The following is a 20,558-nucleotide window of genomic DNA, read 5'->3' on the forward strand; positions in this document are numbered from 1 at the left end:
GGCTAGGCGCCAGCTGAACTAAAGCATGCTGATGCCTTTACACTGACATCCCAACACACACACACACAGTTGATGTCTTACATACACCTTTGCCAAATACATTTAAACTCTGTTTTTCACAATTCCTGACATTTAATCCTAGTAAAAATTCCCTGTTTTAGATCAGTTAGGATCACCACTTTATTTTAAGAATGTGAAATGTCAGAATAATAATCTGCTTTTATTTCTTTCATCACATTCCCAGTGTGTCAGAAATGTATATACACTCGATTAGTATTTGGTAGCATTGCCTTGAAATTGTTTACCTTTGGTCAAACATTTTGGGTAGCCTTCCACAAACTTCCCACAATAAGTTGGGTGAATTTTGGCCCATTCCTCCTGACAGAGCTGAGTCAGGTTTGTAGGCCTCTTTGCTCGCACACGCTTTTTCAGTTCTGCCCACAAATTTTCTATATGATTGAGGTCAGGGCTTTGATGGCCAGTCCAATACCTTTGACTTTGTTGTCCTTAAGCCATTTTGCCACAACTTTGGAAGTATGCTTGGGGTCATTGTCCATTTGGAAGACCCATTTGTGACCAAGCTTTAACTTCCTGACTGATGTCTTGAGATGTTGCTTCAATATATCCACATAATATCCCTTGCTCATGAAGCCATCTATTTTGTGAAGTGCACCAGTGCCTCCTGCAGCAAAGCACCCCCCCGTGCTTCACGACTGGGATGGTGTTCTTCGGCTTGCAAGCAGTTCTATTTTTGTTTCATCAAACCAGAGGACATTTCTCTAAAAAGTACGATCTTTGTCCCGATGTGCAGTTGCAAACCGTAGTCTAGCTTTTTTTTATGGTGTTTTTGGAGCAGTGGCTTCCTTGCAGGTTATGTCAATATAAGAGTTATTTTACTGTGGATATAGATTATTTTGTACCTGTTTCCTTTAGAGGTTGACCGTTTAATCGGAATGGCTATTTTAATTAGGGCCGATTTTTCAAGTTTTCAAAACAATCGGAAATCTGTATTTTTGGGCGCCGATTTAAAAAAAATAATAATAAATTTAAAAAAAAAAAATTAAATGTATTATTATTTTTTTCTTCTTTCTTTTCAATAACGGCCTAGGAACGGTGGGTTAACTGCCTTGTTCAGGGGCAGAACGACAGATTTTCACATTGTCAGCTCGGGGGATCCAATCTTGCAACCTTACAGTTAACTAGCCCAACGCAACAACGACCTGCCTCTCTCTCGTTGCACTCCACAAGGAGCCTGCCTGTTACGCGAATGCAGCCAAGGTAAGTTGCTAGCTAGCATTAAACTTATATTGTAAAAAACAATCAATCATAATCACTCGTTAACTACACATGGTTGATGATATTACTAGATATTATCTAGCTTGTCCTGCGTTGCATATAATCTGACTGAGCATACAAGTATCTAAGTATCTGACTGAGCGGTGGTAGACAGAAGCATGCGCGTAAACATTCGTTCAAACAGCACTTTAGTGCATTTTGCCAGCAGCTCTTCGTTGTGCATCAAGCATTGCGCTATTTATGACTTCAAGCCTATCAACTCCCGAGATGAGGCTGGTGTAACCGAAGTGAAATGGCTAGCTAGTTAGCATGCGCTAATAGCGTTTCAAACGTCACTCGCTCTGAGTCTTCTAGTAGTTGTTCCCCTTGCTCTGCATGGGTAACGCTGCTTCGATGGTGGCTGTTGTCGTTGTGTTGCTGGTTCGAGCCCAGCGAGGAGGGGGACGGAAGGTATACTGTTACACTGGCAATACTAAAGTGCCTATATACTGTTACACTGGCAATACTAAAGTGCCTATAAGAACATCCAATAGTCAATGGTTAATGAAATACAAATGGTATAGAGAGAAATAGTCCTATAATAACTACAACCTAAAACTTCTTACCTGGGAATATTGAAGACTCATGTTAAAAGGAACCACCAGCTTTCATATGTTCTCATGTTCTGAGCAAGGAACTGAAACGTTAGCTTTCTTACATAGCACATATTGCACTTTTACTTTCTTCTCCAACACTGTGTTTTTGCATTATTTAAACCAAATTGAACATGTTTCATTATTTACTTGAGGCTAAATTGATTTTATTGATGTATTATATTAAGTTAAAATAAGTGTTCATTCAGTATTGTTGTAATTGTCATTATTACAAATAAATGTGAAAAAAATCTGCCGATTGAATCGGTATCGGCTTTTTTGGTCCTCCAATAATCGGTATCGGCGTTGAAAAATCATAATCGGTCGACCTCTAGTTATCTCCAGCATCTTCACAAGGTCCTTTGCTGCTGTTCTGGGATTGATTTGCACTTTTCACAACAAAGTATGTTCCTCTCTAGGAGACAGAACGTGTCTCCTTCCTGAGCGGCATGACGGCTGCGTGGTTCCATGGTGTTGCAGGAACAATTACTTGTGTCATGCACAAAGTAGATGTCCTAACCAACTTGCCCAAACTATAGTTTGTTAACAATACATTTGTGGAGTGGTTGAAAAACAAGTTTTAAAGACTACAACCTAAGTGTATGTAAACTTCCGACTTCAACTGTACACGCTACATACGCCCACACACTCATAACATACGCGCACACACGCTACTGCTCCACATACGCTGCTGATACTCCTAAGTCTATTTATCCTGTTACCCCTACTTATAAACTCGGCAAAAAAAGAAACGTCCTCACACTGTCAACTGCGTTTATTTTCGGCAAACTTAACATGTGTAAATATTTGTGTGAACATAAGATTTAACAACTGTGACATACACTGAACAAGTTCCACAGACATGTGAGTAACAGAAATTGAATAATGTGTCCCTGAACAAAGAGGGGGTCAAAAGTGTGGCCACCAGCTGCATTAAGTACTGCGGTGCTGCACTGCAATCTCCTCCTCAAGGACTGCACCAAATTTTCCAGTTCTTGCTGTAAGATACCCCACTCTTCCACCAAGGCACCTGCAAGTTCCTGGACATTTTTGGGGAGAATGGCCCTAGCCCTCACCCTCCGATCCAGCAGGTCACAGAAGGGCTCAATGGAATTGAGATCCGGGCTCTTCGCTGGCCATGGCAGCACTGATATTCCTGTCTTGCAGGAAATCACGCACAGAACAAGTGGTATGGCTGGTGGCATTGTCATGATGGAGGGTCATGTCAGGATGAGCCTGCAGGAAGGGTACCACATGAGGGAGGAGTATGTCTTCCCTGTAACGCACAGTGTTGCGATTGCCTGCAATGACAATAAGCTCAGTCCGATGATGCTGTGAGACACCGCCCCAGACCATGACGGATCCACCACCTCCAAATCGATCCCGCTCCAGATTACAGGCCTCGGTGTAATGCTCATTCCTTCAACGATAAACGCAAATTTGACCATCACCTGGTGAAACAAAACCGCGACTCGTGCCCATAGGCGACATTGTTGCCGGCAATGTCTGGTGAGGACCTGCCTTACAACAGGCCTACAAGCCCTCAGTCCAGCCTCTCAGCCTATTGCGGACAGTCTGAGCACTGATGGAGGGATTGTGTGTTCCGGGTGTAACTAGGGCAGTTGTTGTTGCCATCCTGTACCTGTCCCACAGGTGTGATGTTCGGATGTACCAATCCTGTGCAGGTGTTACACTTGGTCTGCCACTGCGAGAACGAGCAGCTGTCCGTCATGTCTCCCTGTCTTAGGCGTCTCACAGTACGGACATGGCAATTTATTGCCCTGGCCACATCTACAGTCCTCATGCCTAAAGCACGTTCACACAGATGAGCAGGGACCCTGAGCATCTTTCTTTTGGTGTTCTTCAGAGTCGGTAGAAAGGCCTCTTTAGTGTCCTAAGTTTTCATAATTGTGACCTTAATGGCCTACCGTCTGTAAGCTGTTAGTGTCTTAATGACCGGTCCACAGGTGCATGATCATTAATTGTTTATGGTTCATTGAACAAGCATGGGAAACAGTGTTTAACCTCATAGTCCGCCCCATCCCGCATGCGGTATCGTTACTACAGCCTCAAGCTCATTACCATAACGCAACGTTAGCGATTTCTAAAAATCGCAAATTAAATTAAATAAATATGTCTGCTCTCAAGCTTATCCTTTTCTTAACAATCCTGTCGTCTCAGATTTTCAAAATATGCTTTAGAACCAGAGAAAATCAATAATTTGTGTAAGAGTGGTGATAGCTAGCTTAGCATTTAGCGTTAGCATTTAGCACGCAACATATTCACAAAAACCAGCCAAGGAATCAAATAAAATAATTTACCTTTGAAGAACTTCAGATGTTTCAATGAGGAGACTCTCAGTTACATAGCAGATGTCCAGTTTTTCCTGAAAGATTCTTGTGTAGGACACATCGTTCCCTTTTGTTACTATGCATTTGGCTACCGAAACTAACTGAAAATTCAGTCACCTACATGTCGAACTTTCTTCCGAATTAACTCCATAATATCGACTGAAACATGGAAAACGTTGTTTGAATCAATCCTGAAGGTGGTTTGTCATATATCTCTCCATTGAAAGCACCGTCCTTGTAGCCTGGTTTGTTCTGAGATTCGAATGGAAAAATACTGGGAGCTGAGTTTTGCGCACCAAATGCCACGCAGACACCAAGAGGGACACTTGGCAATTGTAGTCTCTTATGGTCAATCTTCCAATGATATGCCTACAAATACGTCACAATGCTGCAGAGACCTTGGGGAAACAAGATAAAGAGTCCGTTCATTCCTGTCGCATTCACAGCCATATAAGGCGATCATGGAAAACGTAGCCTCAGAAATCCTGTGCATTTCCTGGTCGGTCATACATCTTGGTTTTGCCCGAAGCATTTGTTCTAAGGGACTCACAGTGAAAATCTTTGCAGTTCTGGAAACGTAAGACTGTCTTCTTTCCAAAACTATCAATTCCAAGCATATTCGAGCATATTTTCGTGACAAAATATTGCGCTTAAAACGGGCACGTCTTTTTATCCAAAAATGAAATACTGGATTTTAACAAATGATCTTTGAAAGACAGGGTTCTGAAAAAGGGACAATTATTACCTCATACCTCTGCACATCGACTCGGTACTGGTGCTCCCTGTATATAGCCACTTTTTTTTTTTTACTCGTTATTCACTGTGTATTTATTCCTCAACACTATTTACATTTAAATGTAATAAAAAAATGTATTACAACGTTAACCCCTTTACCTCCTCTCTCCATCCACAGGGGACTGCCCCTGGCAGCCTTTAATTTGGGCAAAATCAAGCCCTATCAGAGGGGCTTTTTCTGTAACGATGACAGCATCAGCTACCCCTTCCACCAGAGTACAGTCACCTCCATTGTGCTCTACACGGCGGGCTTCGCTCTGCCCATTTGCTGTGTAAGTAACAATAGTAGAATTTACAAACTAAGATATTTCTTAGATTTTAACTGACCAAACATTGAACAGCCGTGTACATAATTACCAATGCGCCTCTGTTACTGTTAGTACTACACAATGACTAACAAACAGGCGGCAGTTCTATCTCAGTGAAAAGTTCAACGCATTGATATAATATAATACACATACGTATCACATAAAGATCCATTTAGTTCTTATGTTACACCCCTGGTCATGATGCGTATCGTATCAGTAAGGCTTCAACATTAAGGAGGATGTCCACTGTGCTTAGGTGACCGAACCGAAGGGTTAAGTTCAACAAGGTCATACCCAGTAAGCAAAACTAATTGATGCCATTACAACCCTATAAACTGGTTGTAATCATGTTATTTCAACCAGCTTTGCCAACTGTGTAAGGGTTAACTCAAGAGAGGACATCCAGTCCACAAACAGTTCCCCATTCCCATGTCCTCATTTCATTTCACATATCCTGATTTCCACATGTCATTTCAGTCACCTGAGAAGCTTTTACAACACGAGCTACAGAGAGGTTTTCATCAACATTAGGCCTTTAGAGTCCAACGGGTCAGCGAGGAAGTCCTGGTGTTTGCAGGCGACTCACAGGAAGGGGGTTCTGGGGTTGAATATCAAAGAGCATGTAAGAGAACTTAAGATGAATGCACTCCCTGTAAGTCGCTCTGGATAAGAGCATCTGCTAAATGACTGAAATGTAAAAGGATATTAGAGGACCTGAGAATAACCAGCAAACCCCTGTGGTCAAGCGGTTTATTTTGTTACCCTGTTAACTAGACCATTCAAATGTGATTTAAAGTTTAACTAGGAACGCGCATGCCCTCGCCTACCTCAGGATCTGTCTATTTCAGCCATCTATTTCCTGTGTTTTGAGGGGTGCAAAATCCACATGTCACTTCAATCTCGCTAGATTGATTTTACTCCTGCAACACGCTTTCATCCTCTTGCTTGTGCCTATCAATTTTTCCCGTTTTACGTTACGACCGCGGAAATGTTTGTAATGACCTGTCAAATGGTCTTAATGGAATACGCTAAAGCTTAGTCTGGGATATAACGCACCGTCTCGACACTTGCATCACAAGAAAGAGAAGAAAAATGACTTTTGATGGGTGTTCTTTTTTTGTGGTATTGAAAAAAGTTCTAATTTAGTAGTTGAAATGTTCACAAATTACATGCGCTGAAATTAAAAACTTCAGAAAATGAACACTCAGATTGTAGTGAATATTATGTCTGATCTCACAAACAACGTAAAGTAAGTTTAGATGGGAGTAATCTAAAGCCAAGCGTGTGATAAAAAAAAAAAAAGTAGTATCCTGCTATTGACACACTTGTTGAATTATGCAAGAGAACGTGACAACCGTAATAAATGAGGCAGTGTAGACTGCGCAGGGGAGTGCAGGTGGGGTAGCAAGTGGTTGGAAGGTTGCAGCCCTGTTAAACCCCCTTATGTTAATTCATGAATATATGCATATACACCCAGTGTTTTTATGCAAATGAGGTACATCATTTTATTTTAACACAAAATATGTAAAATAAGAAAATTTATGTTTCACAATAAACGTAATACTATAATTCCCACAAAACCCCCTAAACTTCATTCATTACTTGTCTGTGCAGTAAAATATGCTGATGGATTATTTTTTTTAAAATTAAGTTTGGAGTATCTTCATCCATTGTCCAACTGTTGTATTTATTATAATTGTTTTGAATACCTTTGGCAATTTCGATGACCGTTGCTAGTTTAAGGTCATGTCCATGTAAAAGGACCCATGAGCACCAACTTGAAGTTCATATGAGCATGTCAAATGAAAGCAGAGAGTCCTTATTTTGGAGAAATGAAGACATACTGTGCCTTCAGAAAGTATTTGGACCCCTTGACTTTTTCCACATTTTGTTATGTTACAGCCTTATTCTAAATGTGATTAAATCGTTTTCCCCTCATCAATCTACACACAATACCTCATAATGACAAAGCAAAAACTAATTTATAAAAAATAACAAAAAATATATATGTATTAAGACCCTTCACGTAGTACTTTGTTGAAGCACCTTTGGCAGCGATTACAGCCTCGTCGTCTTGGGCAAGCTGTGGCACACTTGTATTTGGAGAGTTTCTCCCATTCTTCTCTGCAGGATCCTCTCAAGCTCTGTCAGGTTGGATGGGGAGCGTCACTGCACAGCTATTTTTCGACTTTCGATCGGGTTCTGGATGGGCCACTCAAGGACATTCAGAGACTTGTCCCAAAGCCACTCCTCCGTTGTCTTGGCTGTGTGCTTAGGATCGTTGTCCTGTTGGAAGGCGAACCTTCATCCCAGTCTGAGGTCCTGAGCACTCTGGAGCAGGATTTCATCAAGGATCTCTCTATACTTTGCTCCGTTCAACTTTCCCTCGATCCTGACTCGTCTCTTGTCCCTGCCGCTGAAAAACATCCCACAGCTTGATGCTGCCACCACCATGCTTCACCGTAGGGATGGTGCCAGGTTTCCTCCAGACATGACGCTTGGCATTCAGGCCAAAACGGTCAATCTTGGTTTCATAAGACCAGAGAATCTTATTTCTCATGGTCTGAGAGTCTTTAGGTGCCTTTTGGGAAACTCCAAGCGGGCTGTCATGTGCCTTTTTACTGAGTAGTGGCTTCTGTCTGGCCACTCTACCATAAAGGCCTGATTGGTGGAGTGCAGCAGAGATGGGAGAACCTTCCAGAAAGACGACTATCTCCACAGAGGAACTCTGGAGCTCTGTCAGAGTGACCATCGGGTTTTTGGTCACCTCCCTGACCAAGGCCCTTCTCTCCCGATTGCTCAGTTTGGCCAGGCAGCCAGCTCCAGGAAGAGTATTGGTGGTTACAAACTTCTTCCATTTAAGAGTGATGGAGGCCACTGTTCTTGGGGACCTTCAATGCTGCAAAAAAAATGTGGTACTCATCCCCAGATCTGTGCCTCAACACAATCCTGTCTCGGAGCTCTATGGAAAATTCCTTCGACCTCATGGCTTTTTGCTCTGACATGCATTGTCAACTGTGGGACCTTTTATAGACGTGTGTTTTTCCAAATCATGTCCAATTAATTGAATGGACCACAGATGGACTCATCAAGTTGTAGAAACATCTCAAGGATGATCAATGGAAACAGGATGCACCTGAGCTCAATAGCAAAGGGTCTCATAGAAAAGGGTCTGAATACTTGTCAAAGTATTTTTAAATTGGCTAACATTTCTAAAACCCTGTTTTTAGCTTTGTCATTATAGGGTATTATATGTAAATTGCTGAGACAATTGTTTTACTTAATCAATTTTAGAATAAGGCTGTAACGTAACAAAATGCGGAAAAAGTCTAGGGGTCTGAATACTTTCCGAATGCAACATTTTACAACCATTTTCCATTGTACAAATTTGGAATAAGCAAAGGCTTTGATTTCTAGTCAAACAGATGGAAAAGGGGTCTTAGAGAACATATAAAACACAATCTTGAAGACCCCTGCCAACTAATATCAACACTTATATTTAGTTTTGGACATATTTTTCTGCCTTTTTTGAGTTGCCTTGTGTGCCTTGATATTCCGTTATCAAAGAAACTACATTTTAAAGATATTTTATAATATCTCTCCCTCATTAGGAGGGAAAGTTCACAGACTTATGGGAGTCCCATAGGGCGGCGCACAATTTACGCTTGTCCCCATTACCAGTAAAACATCATCAAAACCTATTTCTTTCACTTACTTGCTGTGCTGTTTCTATGTTTATTTGTTCAGTCGTTTCATTCTCAAACAGGATTTCATCATACATGTCAAGTAGTGAATTTTCAGCGCTGTCTGTCAGTGGCCTCTTCCTCGGTGCGCACTGTCACTGTGTCCGTTTCCATCTTGTCCAGCTGTGTATGTAACATTTCACCGTAAACCCTGTTTCTTGTCTGCATTGAAGTAGCAGTCCTTGTACATAGCAACGAGCTTGGTGGCGACACAGTAAAGGGAGAATTCCACCTAATAGCTTGTTCACAGCCTGTGTCGGCAGTTTTGTTGAGCAGGCGTTTCAATTCCATGACAGAGGGTATCACGTCTGCTGCAAGCATAGTTGATGAGCTTTTTTCTTGAGTCAGTTGTTTGAATTGAGCTTGCTAGTGTGTTCATGTTTCCATGTTTGAAACATGTTCTCAAATGCCATTGAAATGCAGCAGCGGTATGACAACCAGCACATTCATGAGCATCAAAACACCTTTCCTCAGTACGAAATCCTCGAAGACCCACTGTGCTGTCAGACTCCGCATGATATATCGCTGGTCCAAATGTCAGCCGTGAAGCTAATAGCAGTGACGATATTACCGTGTAACTCCGGTAGGGCAACATCTGAAAAATAGCGCACTTGGTAGCGTGTACTGGTGCTCGACTAGTCTGCGGAAGCCAACATCGCCCACGACAGAGAACGGTTGATTGTCAAGGGCAATGAATTCCATTATCTTGGCGTTAATGGATTTCTCCTTTTGAATTGTCTCGCTGAAATGTTCTTACTCTTTCAAATGACTGCTCGAGCCACACAGCAGATGTTGTGTGCTAGGTTAGGAATGCTGTGTTGCACGTGTAGCGCTACATTTTACGTGGCGTCATTACGTCATGTACCTACGTTTTATATAGGTATTCACGTCAGCTTTGACATCGGGTTTGTACATTGCCATTAAACTAGACATCGGGCCGATGTTTGCATTTTTAGCTAATATCGGCCGATTCCGATATGCTCACCGATATATCGTGCATCCCTACTATCAACTAGTTAAGTGTTTTTATAAATTATTAAGTGATTAAAACTAAAAACCTTTACCAAATCGGTAATGGAATTTCCGAGGAATCCGTAACATGAAATGTCTGCAATTTGATATGGCTACAATGACAAATCATAGTAGTCACAAACCACAGTTGGATTTACAAGTTTGGGCAGCACAGTAAAGTATAGTTCAGTACAGTAAAGAAAAGTACAGTAGAGTTTGTTACAGTAGAGCACACTAGAGTTGAGTACTGAACTCTACTGTACTGAACTATACTGTAATTTAGTGTACTGTACTCGTACTATACTCTACTGTTCTTTGCTGTGCTTTGATGTCCCCTACTTGAGAAACAAAATACATCTCTAATTGGTTCAAATTTGGTCTTGTTTGGGGCAGAGCTCATTAAATAATAGCCCGTGTGTAGAACAATACCCAAATATGCGAAGGAGGATATTGCATATTTATACCTTTTTGTGTACCTATTTAGGATACATCACCATATCCCTAATTATAAATTTCTACAGATTAGGGACCCATGATGATATTCCGTTACCGGGTATAAATCCAGTTCACTTACTGTAGTTCAATAACCAAAATAAATTGTTTTTTCAAAGTCAATGGGTCATGTCATCAGTGAAAACCTATTCTTTCTGTAGACATCGTTAAATCTTCATTTGGAGTAGATACAGAATTTAAGTTTTTTTGGAAACATGGGAGATTTTACCTAAATTCTATTACAAAACTTTGCATCTGCACAGTTCTTTCAGTAAATGTGTTTTTGTAAAATGTTGAGTGTCAATTGTTAACAGTAGTCTTTGTTTTTTTTTATGGTTTTGTTAAACTTTGAAATCAGTTTTTTTTGTTTGGCATACATTTTAAGTGAAAAATAAGTCTCAGCGTAATTACGTTATTGTGTAATTACCCTTAACCACTTTTTCCAACTTTGGCAATAGCAAACATAATTGATCCTAAGGTTTATCTGCCAACACAGAAATTAGATTTAGAAGAATTTCAACATGTTTGTTATTGAGCTTTGGATGTAGAGATGTTATTAAAACTTGAGGATCCTGTTGATAGGCTTTGGAACAAACACTGTCTACTTTCTCTGTCCAAAAATAACTGGAATACTTTCCTGGAACACTCTGATTTGAGTATGTTGATACACACACACACACACACACACACACACACACACACACACACACACACACAACTATGTCTCACTATACTTGTGAGGACTTTTTGAGGACCAACAATTGATTCCCATTCAAAATCCTATTTTCCATTACCCTAACTCCTAAAAGGCTATTTAATAGCCTTTTATTTATCTTTTATTTATTTTTACAATTGAGGACCGGCAAAATGCCCTCACTTCTCTGAATTTTTGTTGGTTTTCTATGCATGTGAGAACTACTGGTACTCGCAGGTATAGTAAAACGTGTACACAGACTCTAGACTTTTCTTTTGCCATTACCTATACTTAATCTGTCATAATCTACTGGAGTCCCATACATAAGTCTCACTGCTTCTGTTTGCTATCTCCACTCCAGTCCCCTGGACAAGACTATTTATGGTTTACACTGATTTATTTATATGTACACATCAACCTGTTGCGTGGCAACATTTTTCAAACTGTGGTGCTTCACAATGCAGCTTTCGCTCTAACGAACAGTGGGTCTGTAAAGCGAGAGTGAATCTGTCACTTGACTCTGTGTTGGACCAGTTTCTCCTCTCAGTCCTTGACAGCCAGACTGTTCTGGGGTCCTTTGTGATGACAGCAGCATGATCGGACTATGATAACATCCAGAAATACAACCTCTTAGATCAGTCGTGGAGAGTATTTGCATACTAATGTGAATTAACGTCAACTATTTTGGGGGGCTTTCGACATGTCCAGTTCCTACTTTCTTTGGGTCAATGTGTGTTGTGGAGCTAGCAGTGTGGGATTTTACAGTTTTGTGTTTGTTACTAACTACTAAAATTGATTTACCTGTTTATATAAAGGTTTAACAAAAACTTATTTCACAGCACGTTTGAAGCTAATACAGTTTCCCTAATGTATGTAGTGTGAAACTCTATTGTGATGTTTCTTATGTAACTAACATTGCACCCAGGTGAATCTTCCTCAGAGTTACTTGGGCGATTCATCGCCATTGGAGCGGAAAATGTTTCTGTATCACAGATTGTTCTCGCAATTCTCACGTAGGAACTTCATTGGGAGGAATGATGTTTGACATGCCTTTTAAACATTTATATCATTTGTTTTGAGAACATCGTGATGAAAGTGGGGGAAATCATGATGAAAGTGGCCCATAATTGGCCTTTAAAAAAAAAAAACTATACATGCCTCCTGTAAGACACTATGATATGTGAACCCTACATGACACAGACAACATCTTGGTGTCATTATACACCTTATCGTGTGCGTCAACTTATGGAGTATGTCTTGATTCTGAAATGCCAATTCTAACATTACATTTATTCAACATTAAAACAATAATATGAATATCTCAAAAATACTATTTTCGATTTTGCTTATGTTTAGACATATTGTTTGAAACGATATACTCTTCAAACGCATCAAATTTCCAGTGGGCTCTGGTATTTTTAATGATATGACTCACTTTATACATAGAAATTGAAGTTATGGGTCATTAACCAATCACAGCCCTCCTTTAGGATTGCACATTCAGAAAATCACAAGCAGAGGCAGATCCCGTTTAAATCCATTTAACATTCATGGTGATGGTGGTGCTCCTAAAATGTATCAGAACTTCAGAATTAGCAGAGAGCCCCCTCTGGAAATGTTATGTTCTTGTGGAGTATATTGTTCCAAACAAGATATCTTTAAATGAACAAAACCAAAAAGGGTAATTTTGAGATATTCATATGAATATTTTTTTCATGTTGAAATATGTGTATTTCAGAACCTAGAAATACTCCATAGGGCACACTATAAGGAGTATAATGACACCAATATATTTTCTGTATCTTGTACGATTCACGGATCCTAAGTTATTTTTATAGGAGGCATGTTTAGGTCTAAAAAGGCCTCAAACTGATGATTTTCAAAATAAAATGGTTTGTGATAAATGTAGGAAGGCAGGTCAAACATCCTTCCTCCTAATAAAGTTTCTATGTGTGAATTGCCAGAACAATCTGAGATGCCCCCCCCCAAATGAAAATCGCTCCCGTTGGCATGGAATCGCCCACTTCCAAAAGGATGAGCTGCTGTGCCCTTAAATGAACCCAGAGAGGGAGATGAAGAGAGAACAAGCACTATTGAGAGATGTTGTGGAATGGACAACGACTTGTCATATTGCATGTCCAGTCCACTGCACTCAAGCACGAAACGGCTGTGAATCAGTGCAGAGGAATAATTTGGGCATGGTTTGTTCTTCCATTAACACCATCTCTTCACCACGGGTGTGAGTAGGGGCTGTTGCCATGACAACTCTCTCACCACAATGTTTTAAACTTTTCATTCCTTTATGTTCCTGACAGCCTGCGATGTTTAAATATCTACTTAGATATGTCATGACCTTCCTCTCTGAATGTTCTCTTCCTGTCAGTCTTAAGGCGTCAGCATGCTTCAGCTTGGCTGGAGCCTAGCCGAACCGAACGAGTGCGCTCGCATACTCAGAATGAATCGAACTCAAGAAATCTGTCATTAATTGACAGTTATGCCAAAGAGATATTAGATATTTATGTAATTAAGCAGACGATCATATCCAGTGCAACTTACAGTAGTGAGTGCATACGTTTTCCCATACTGATTCCCCGCCATGCTCTACCAATTGAACCCATCTAACCAAGATGTTTGGTGTAGTATTCTTCATTTAAAAGAATGTGCATAAAAGCGAGTCATGCCTCGTTGAATGACAGACTTTCTTGAAGAATCCCTCCTGTTGACCAGTCACTGATGAAGGGGTGTATACTTTGGCTCCAAAAAAACGAACAAAAAAAAAACTCACTGAAGTCCAAAACGAACAAAAACGTCACACAATGTCGCCATTCTATGCACGAACTCTACCGAACTGTTTCGGGCTGGAAAGCATGCGGACGCCTTTAGACAGGTGTGCATTGTCTTTATATGGGTGCGGGTTAAGGAGGGTGTTTCGAGCCTACTCCCCTAACTGATTTCTCTTGTTCTGTTTTCTCTCTCTTTGCTTTTTGCTAGCTGGACTCCCATTCGCAATACTCACACCGCTACACAATCCCTTCAAACGTGGATTTTTCTGTAACGATGATTCAATCAAGTACCCTCTAAAAGAAGACACCATATCCTATCAGTTGTTAGGTGGAGTTATGATACCCATCACAGTACTCACTGTAAGTGCACCTGTTTTTATGTTCACTAGATAACTTTATCTTTCTCTTCCTTTCCCAGTCTTAGTGCTTGTCATTAATTAATGCTATACATACATCATTGTAGCAATGATGTGTGTGTATGTGTATATAGTTTAACTACTTGGCTTCATTAATCACATTCTCACACTGTCTGTGTGAAAGTAAATAAATGGAGCATCATATTCCTTGCAAAAGCAAGCAAGCAAACAAATAATCTGATTTGTAAATTGAATTGCATATTTTAGAGATGCTCAAAGTATCACTTGAGAACTGAAAAATCAAACAAATCCCCAACTCTTGCTAGTTGCTTCTCTATGTACTCCTAGATCACAAACGTATCAGACCATGGCAGTTGACCGTGAAAGTCCCAGTAGCAAAGACCTCTCCATAAGTCTACTCGGTCTCTATCTGAACGATACAATAGGAATGGCCAAACTGTCCCTCCCTCTGCCTTTCCGAGATATCGCTTGACTCTGGGCCAGTATTCTGACTGTCTAACATGCTGAGCACACCGCCCGTGCGAGCTTTGCTAAATATATTTACACATGTTATTCAATCATTTCATCCAAAACTGCTCGCGAGCATATGCGTAGCCAGGCGCTAAAAATGAACTTTGTTTCATAAGTCCCGCCTCTCCCGTCTCCTCATTGGTTTTTAGGAGCGTATACCCACGTGGGTGATTGAAAGATGAACTGAGGTCCACACTCCAGTCAAAGTTGGTTGCCAACTGCCATATAAAGTCCACAGAAGAAGACTAGAAGATAAATAATTTGAAACTAACTAGGTTTCCCCTTTTTATCTGTGGATTAATTGTTGGGAGTAAAAAAAATCTACAAAGATCCAGGAAAAAAAGGACCTTGTGCATTTCAGGTAAAATAACAACCAAATGTTTTATATCCCAGGACAAATTAGGTAGCAACAGCAAACTAGCTAGCTAAATGTCCATGAATGTTTGTTTCGACCTGCCCCCAAAATAATTTAGTTGGTTCAGAGTTTTTGTTTTTATATTTCAACCTGCTTGTCCTGATCGAGTTTGGTGTGAACGTACAAAATCAACAAGCGCGCGATTGGCTACATACGGATTCACGCCCCTGGTCTAGTTAGTACGTTTCCTGGAGAGTTTCTAGATAGTTAAACTCAAAGCACAGAGGCCCGTATTCACAAAGCATCTCGGAGTAGGAATGCTGATCTAGGATCAGGTCCCCCTGTCATCATGGTCTAAAACAGTGGTTCCCAAACTGGGGGAGGGCCCGAAGGGTCGGCATGGGTGGCGCACATCCGGCAGGGATGACCTCCACATCCAGCTTCTTCACCTGCGGGATGTTCAGAGGGGGGACAGAGTGCAGAGGAGTATTTCTGTCTGTATTAAAGCCCTTTTGTGGCTTTGCTGGTGACACTGTCAGTGATTTTCTTTTGAATTCAAGGAGCACTTAACCAGCGTTCTGCAGCGATACGCCATCCCATCTGGTTTGTGCTTAGTGGGACAATAATTTGTTTTTCAACAGGACATAACCCAAAACACACCTTCAGGCTGTGTAAGGGCTATTTGACCAAGAAGGAGAGTGATGGAGAGCTGCATCAGATGACCTGGCCTCCACAATCCCCCGACCTCAACCCAATTGAGATGGTTTGGGATGAGTTGGACCGCAGAGTGAAGGAAAGTCAGCAAACAAGTGCTCAGCATATGTGGGAACTCCTTCAAGACAGTTGGAAAAGCATTCCTCATGAAGCTGGTTGAGAGAGAATGCCAAGAGTGTGCAAAGCTGTGTTAGAATCTAAAATATATATTTTGATTTAATACTTTTTTGCTTACTACATATGTGTTATGGAATCATATAAAATCAGTCCTAACTCTGAGACTTTGTGAATATGGGCCAGATGGATACTGGTAAAATGAGGCACTCTAGGAGCCTTGTTTTGGCTGTTATCAAATCTTACTTATCAAGTCCTTCTTTTGCAGCGTTCAAAATCAAAAAGCCTTTTTAGTTCCATTAAATTGACATGCAACAGACACATGCTGCATTATAATTGACGGGAATAGACAAAAAGGTTCACATCCCACGGTCCGCATACATTTCCAGTCAGCCAGTGTAATTGTACTCAGCAAGTAGAAACCCTCACAGAGGTTGTAACTCATTTACAGGTCATGAATGAAAGTTGGTGACTCCCTCTTATCCTCAAGACAGTTCCTCCACCATTCCTTCACACACAAAGGCTTTCAGGTTATGACTTGATGGTATCTGTGTCATGGTGGTAATTACCCTTGAGGTTTAAACGGTTGGAACAGTCAACCGTTATCAGGTCAACGCCCACCTCCTTGAGAGTAGAGTACAGTAGTAGGCACATGTTAATGTTGTAGGCCTATTTCCAGATAGGGGAACGCAAATACGCACCCAGGTAACTGCTTATGCTTTCAGGTCCATTGTCACACGGTGTGGTAGAGAGGTGTGAGTCAGAAAGTTGTCACACTATTTATTTGACATTTTTAAAAAACCACTTCACCAACCGCCCACAATGTTTAAATGACACGTTTGTTGCACTCAACAATGGTCTCAATCTGCATTGGGATTATTTCCCCCTTTTTAAAAAGGCCTTTACTCATTTCACTTTAGACATGTTTCTCCGTGGACATCCTTGTTAGGCCTTTATAATATATTCACTCAGATGGACATTCTTCTAAAAAAAATACCTGTAATTTTTGTGACTTGACTTGAATTACAATACTAATGTGCAAATACTTGTAAATCTAAGCTGTGAGGGATGAGTAAGTGATCTAACCTCTACTTCCTCTCCTCCCTTCCTCACAGATGGTCTTTGGAGAGTGCCTTTCAGTCTATCTAAAGCGCATCAAATCAAAGTCCTCTTTCAGCAACATGTATGTGGCCAGTGTTTACAAAGCCATCGGCACCTTCGTGTTCGGGGCTGCCATGAGCCAATCGCTCACTGACATCGCCAAGTATTCGATTGGTCGGCTGCGACCTCACTTCCTGGACGTGTGCAAGCCCGACTGGAAGCTGATCAACTGCACGGCGGGCGCCTACATTGAGGATTTCACCTGCACCGGGGATACGCACATGGTCAACGAGGCCAGGTGGGTGCTGTTGAGAGGAAACTGACAGCTGGGCTGAATTCTTCTCCCTACCACTTAGCCCTCCTAGCCCTTCAGTGTTTACAGATCGGGTGGGTATTAAGCATATCTGAGTCTGGAAAGGTATAGGCAGTAAAGTGGTGGAGCTTCCATTTTTATGCCTAAAAGGCTTTACATGGTCAATCCGACATATGCAAGTGGCTGTACAGCATTTACTGTGAATGCAGCCTCCACAGAAGTCGGATCATTCATACTTCTTGCGCTTCGTGTAGCTGTCATGGGCATCCAATAAATTGGTCTGCGCCGCACCACTCGTAGTGATTCAGGGCTTATCTCTATAGCCATCCAACTAATTACAAGCAACTGGCTAAGTGAAAAGACAATACCTTACCTCTTCTGAGATGTTGGGAGTATGTTTCCCGGTGCTTAACATAGATCAGCCAAATTAGCATGAAGTAAAAAGACTGCGCAGTTCTCCCACCTGCATCTCCATCCCAAAATGTGCCTACATTTAGGCTATTGTTTATATGTGTATTACACACACTATGTTGAGATAAAAATCTGAGTATAATACTTGAATGGATGCCAGCCCCAATACATGTTCATGTCATCGTCAATCAACTGCCTTATAGTTAAAAACTACTTTGAATACCACCATCGATTTCTGTATGCTAGCTATCCTACCAGCTCGTACGAATGGGAATTAGCATTTAGCAGTCACTTTTTCGAAACCTGAAAAGGGACAACTTCTAAATGTTACACAGCAAAATATATCCACATTGTGGGCCTGTTACAATACATCAACCATGACAGATTTGACCAAAAATAACAACACTTTGTTAGATCAGATTTGTTGAAAGTGCGCCAGCGTCCTTCTGTCCTCCACGGACATTAACCTCTTTATCGCGTCTACCTCCCCGATCTCTTTCCAGGAGCTCAAACTCATTTTTGTGTCATTGAAATCCCTACACGAGGTATCATAAAATGTTTTATTTGTGAACTTGTTGGATAGCCTTTTGTCAAGGAAGTTAGTGTTTATACAGGATGTACTGCAGGTGTCCCAGTACTTTTGCTATGGGCTCTGGTTAAAAGTAGTGCAGTAAATAGGGAGCCATTTGGAACATAAGAGAAACTTCAGTGTGGACTTGCTTACTCAACAATGATCTCATGGTCAGCATATCAAAACCATAGAAATATAATATATTGGACTCTATTTCTAGGAACAGAACATAATCAGCAATAAAGCAGGAGATATTCTATTTCAGTGGAAGTATGATATAATTGAGTCAGAAGATTTGTAACAAGCATCTCAGCTGGTCCCAAATCATTCCTTAACCCTTCCTTTGATGTTTGCAGAGCTGTGAACGTCAATTTATGCTTGATCAGCAATGCTGTACGGAGGATGTGACGCAATTGCGGAGCCTCCGCGAGCTCTGTACCGCATCGCTGCGCCCCTCCCAAATGTTGTAACAATGCGGGGGGCTCCGTATCGCTCCGCATTGACATGATTTATTGCTGATTATGTTCTGTTCCTAGAAATATAATCCAATATATTATATTTCTATTGTTCTGATATGTTGAGTAAGGCAAGCCCACACTTTGCATTTTCCTTTGTGTCCCAAATGGCTCCCTATTTACTGCACTACTTTTGACCAGAGCCTTTAGCAATAGGGCACTATATAGGGAAAATGGTAGCCATTTTGGATTCAGGCTGTGCCCTGTTGAACAACTGCTCAGCTGGAAATCGTCTATGAAGACTCACTGAGGGGATGTGTCTGACACTGACTACTAGGCTGGCTGCTTATCAGGGGGAAATTACTTCAGCTTAGAGCTCTCTCTGTACTTTAACCTTTACAATGTTTTGCAATTCCACAAATAACTGTGGGAGTCAAGGCCTAACTGGAATAAACAGAAGTTGGTCTATTGCCTGTCTCTAGCTCCTACATTGTACTGGGACACCTGGGGTTGCTTTAAGCCCTAATTGCAATGGACTAGGAACCATGGTTTTACCTCTATTTTGCCTTTGGGTAAATGGGTCTTTCCAGGTCAATAGACCCAGCTTTGCAAGCCTGCTGCAGAGCCGGACGTGGGTCTGAGTTTAGAAGTTCCATACGAATTCTGATTCTCTGAGCTTTCACTGAAAGCTGGTCTCCAAGCAATACTCGTTATCACCACGGAGACCATGGTTATAATTACCAGTATCAGATAAGACAGGCACTAACCAAATTCTGTAAAACAGTCACTCTAAATTTCAATCTGACAAGATTAGAACATCCTCCTTTTTCATCTACTTGAAAACAGACAGATGTACAAAGGAGAGGAAGTCTGTCTTTATTTAGATTTTGAAATCAACATCTAGGACTTGTCAATTATAGACCAACAAAGGTAAATGGAGGCCTAGTTGTCGAGTGCCTGCCGGTCTGTCCCATCCTCAGTCGTACCAGTGTTATTGGCAGTGGTGGGTAGTTAGTTCGCTGGCTGTCTCTATACAGACTATACACTTTGGCTGTGGTGTATCATTACCTCATGTGGTAAGCCTCTCCCGTGTTACCCTAGAAACCTGAGTATACCCCATACAGAGACGACTCTAATCTCTACCATGATCCCTGGGTGGGCTCTCCCAGTCTCGTGTGGCCCCAGGTCATATTTACCTGGGTGTTGCTCTGGTCTCCCATGGCAGCCCTTCCCCGGTCGAGGGCCCGGTTCTGGGTGTTTTCTTTGGGATGGTAGTCATTAATAGAACAAATAACTGCCTGGTGGATCGAGTGATGAGAGCAGGTCAGATCAACTCCCCAGTTCCTCTTTCTGCAACGTGAGCCTTTCTCTCAGGGAAATGAGGCTCGCTGTCGGTCAGAACCTCTGCTTGTGTGTGTCCCAAGTGCCTTACACTTGGAAACCTCCCTCAGCGAATCAACATTATTCCGCTATATAATGGTTTACAGGGGGGGTTTTGGGTCCTGTGGGTTGAACATATCAGTCTTCCCTCA

At 41.4% G+C, this 20,558-nt stretch overlaps 1 protein-coding gene across 1 annotated transcript in view; it reads left to right on the forward strand.

The window, feature by feature from the left end:
- The window catches only part of LOC115127098 (phospholipid phosphatase 1-like), a 35,964-nt gene that overhangs the window by 11,531 nt on the left and 3,875 nt on the right, over window positions 1-20,558 (forward strand). Inside the window, exons 2-3 of the mRNA XM_029656744.2 lie at window positions 14,314-14,465; window positions 17,291-17,574. Coding sequence (XP_029512604.1) covers window positions 14,314-14,465; window positions 17,291-17,574 — 436 coding nt within the window. The remainder of the gene's footprint in view (window positions 1-14,313; window positions 14,466-17,290; window positions 17,575-20,558) is intronic.

This window comes from Oncorhynchus nerka, linkage group LG4, assembly GCF_034236695.1.
Source record: "Oncorhynchus nerka isolate Pitt River linkage group LG4, Oner_Uvic_2.0, whole genome shotgun sequence".
NCBI lineage: Eukaryota > Metazoa > Chordata > Actinopteri > Salmoniformes > Salmonidae > Oncorhynchus > Oncorhynchus nerka.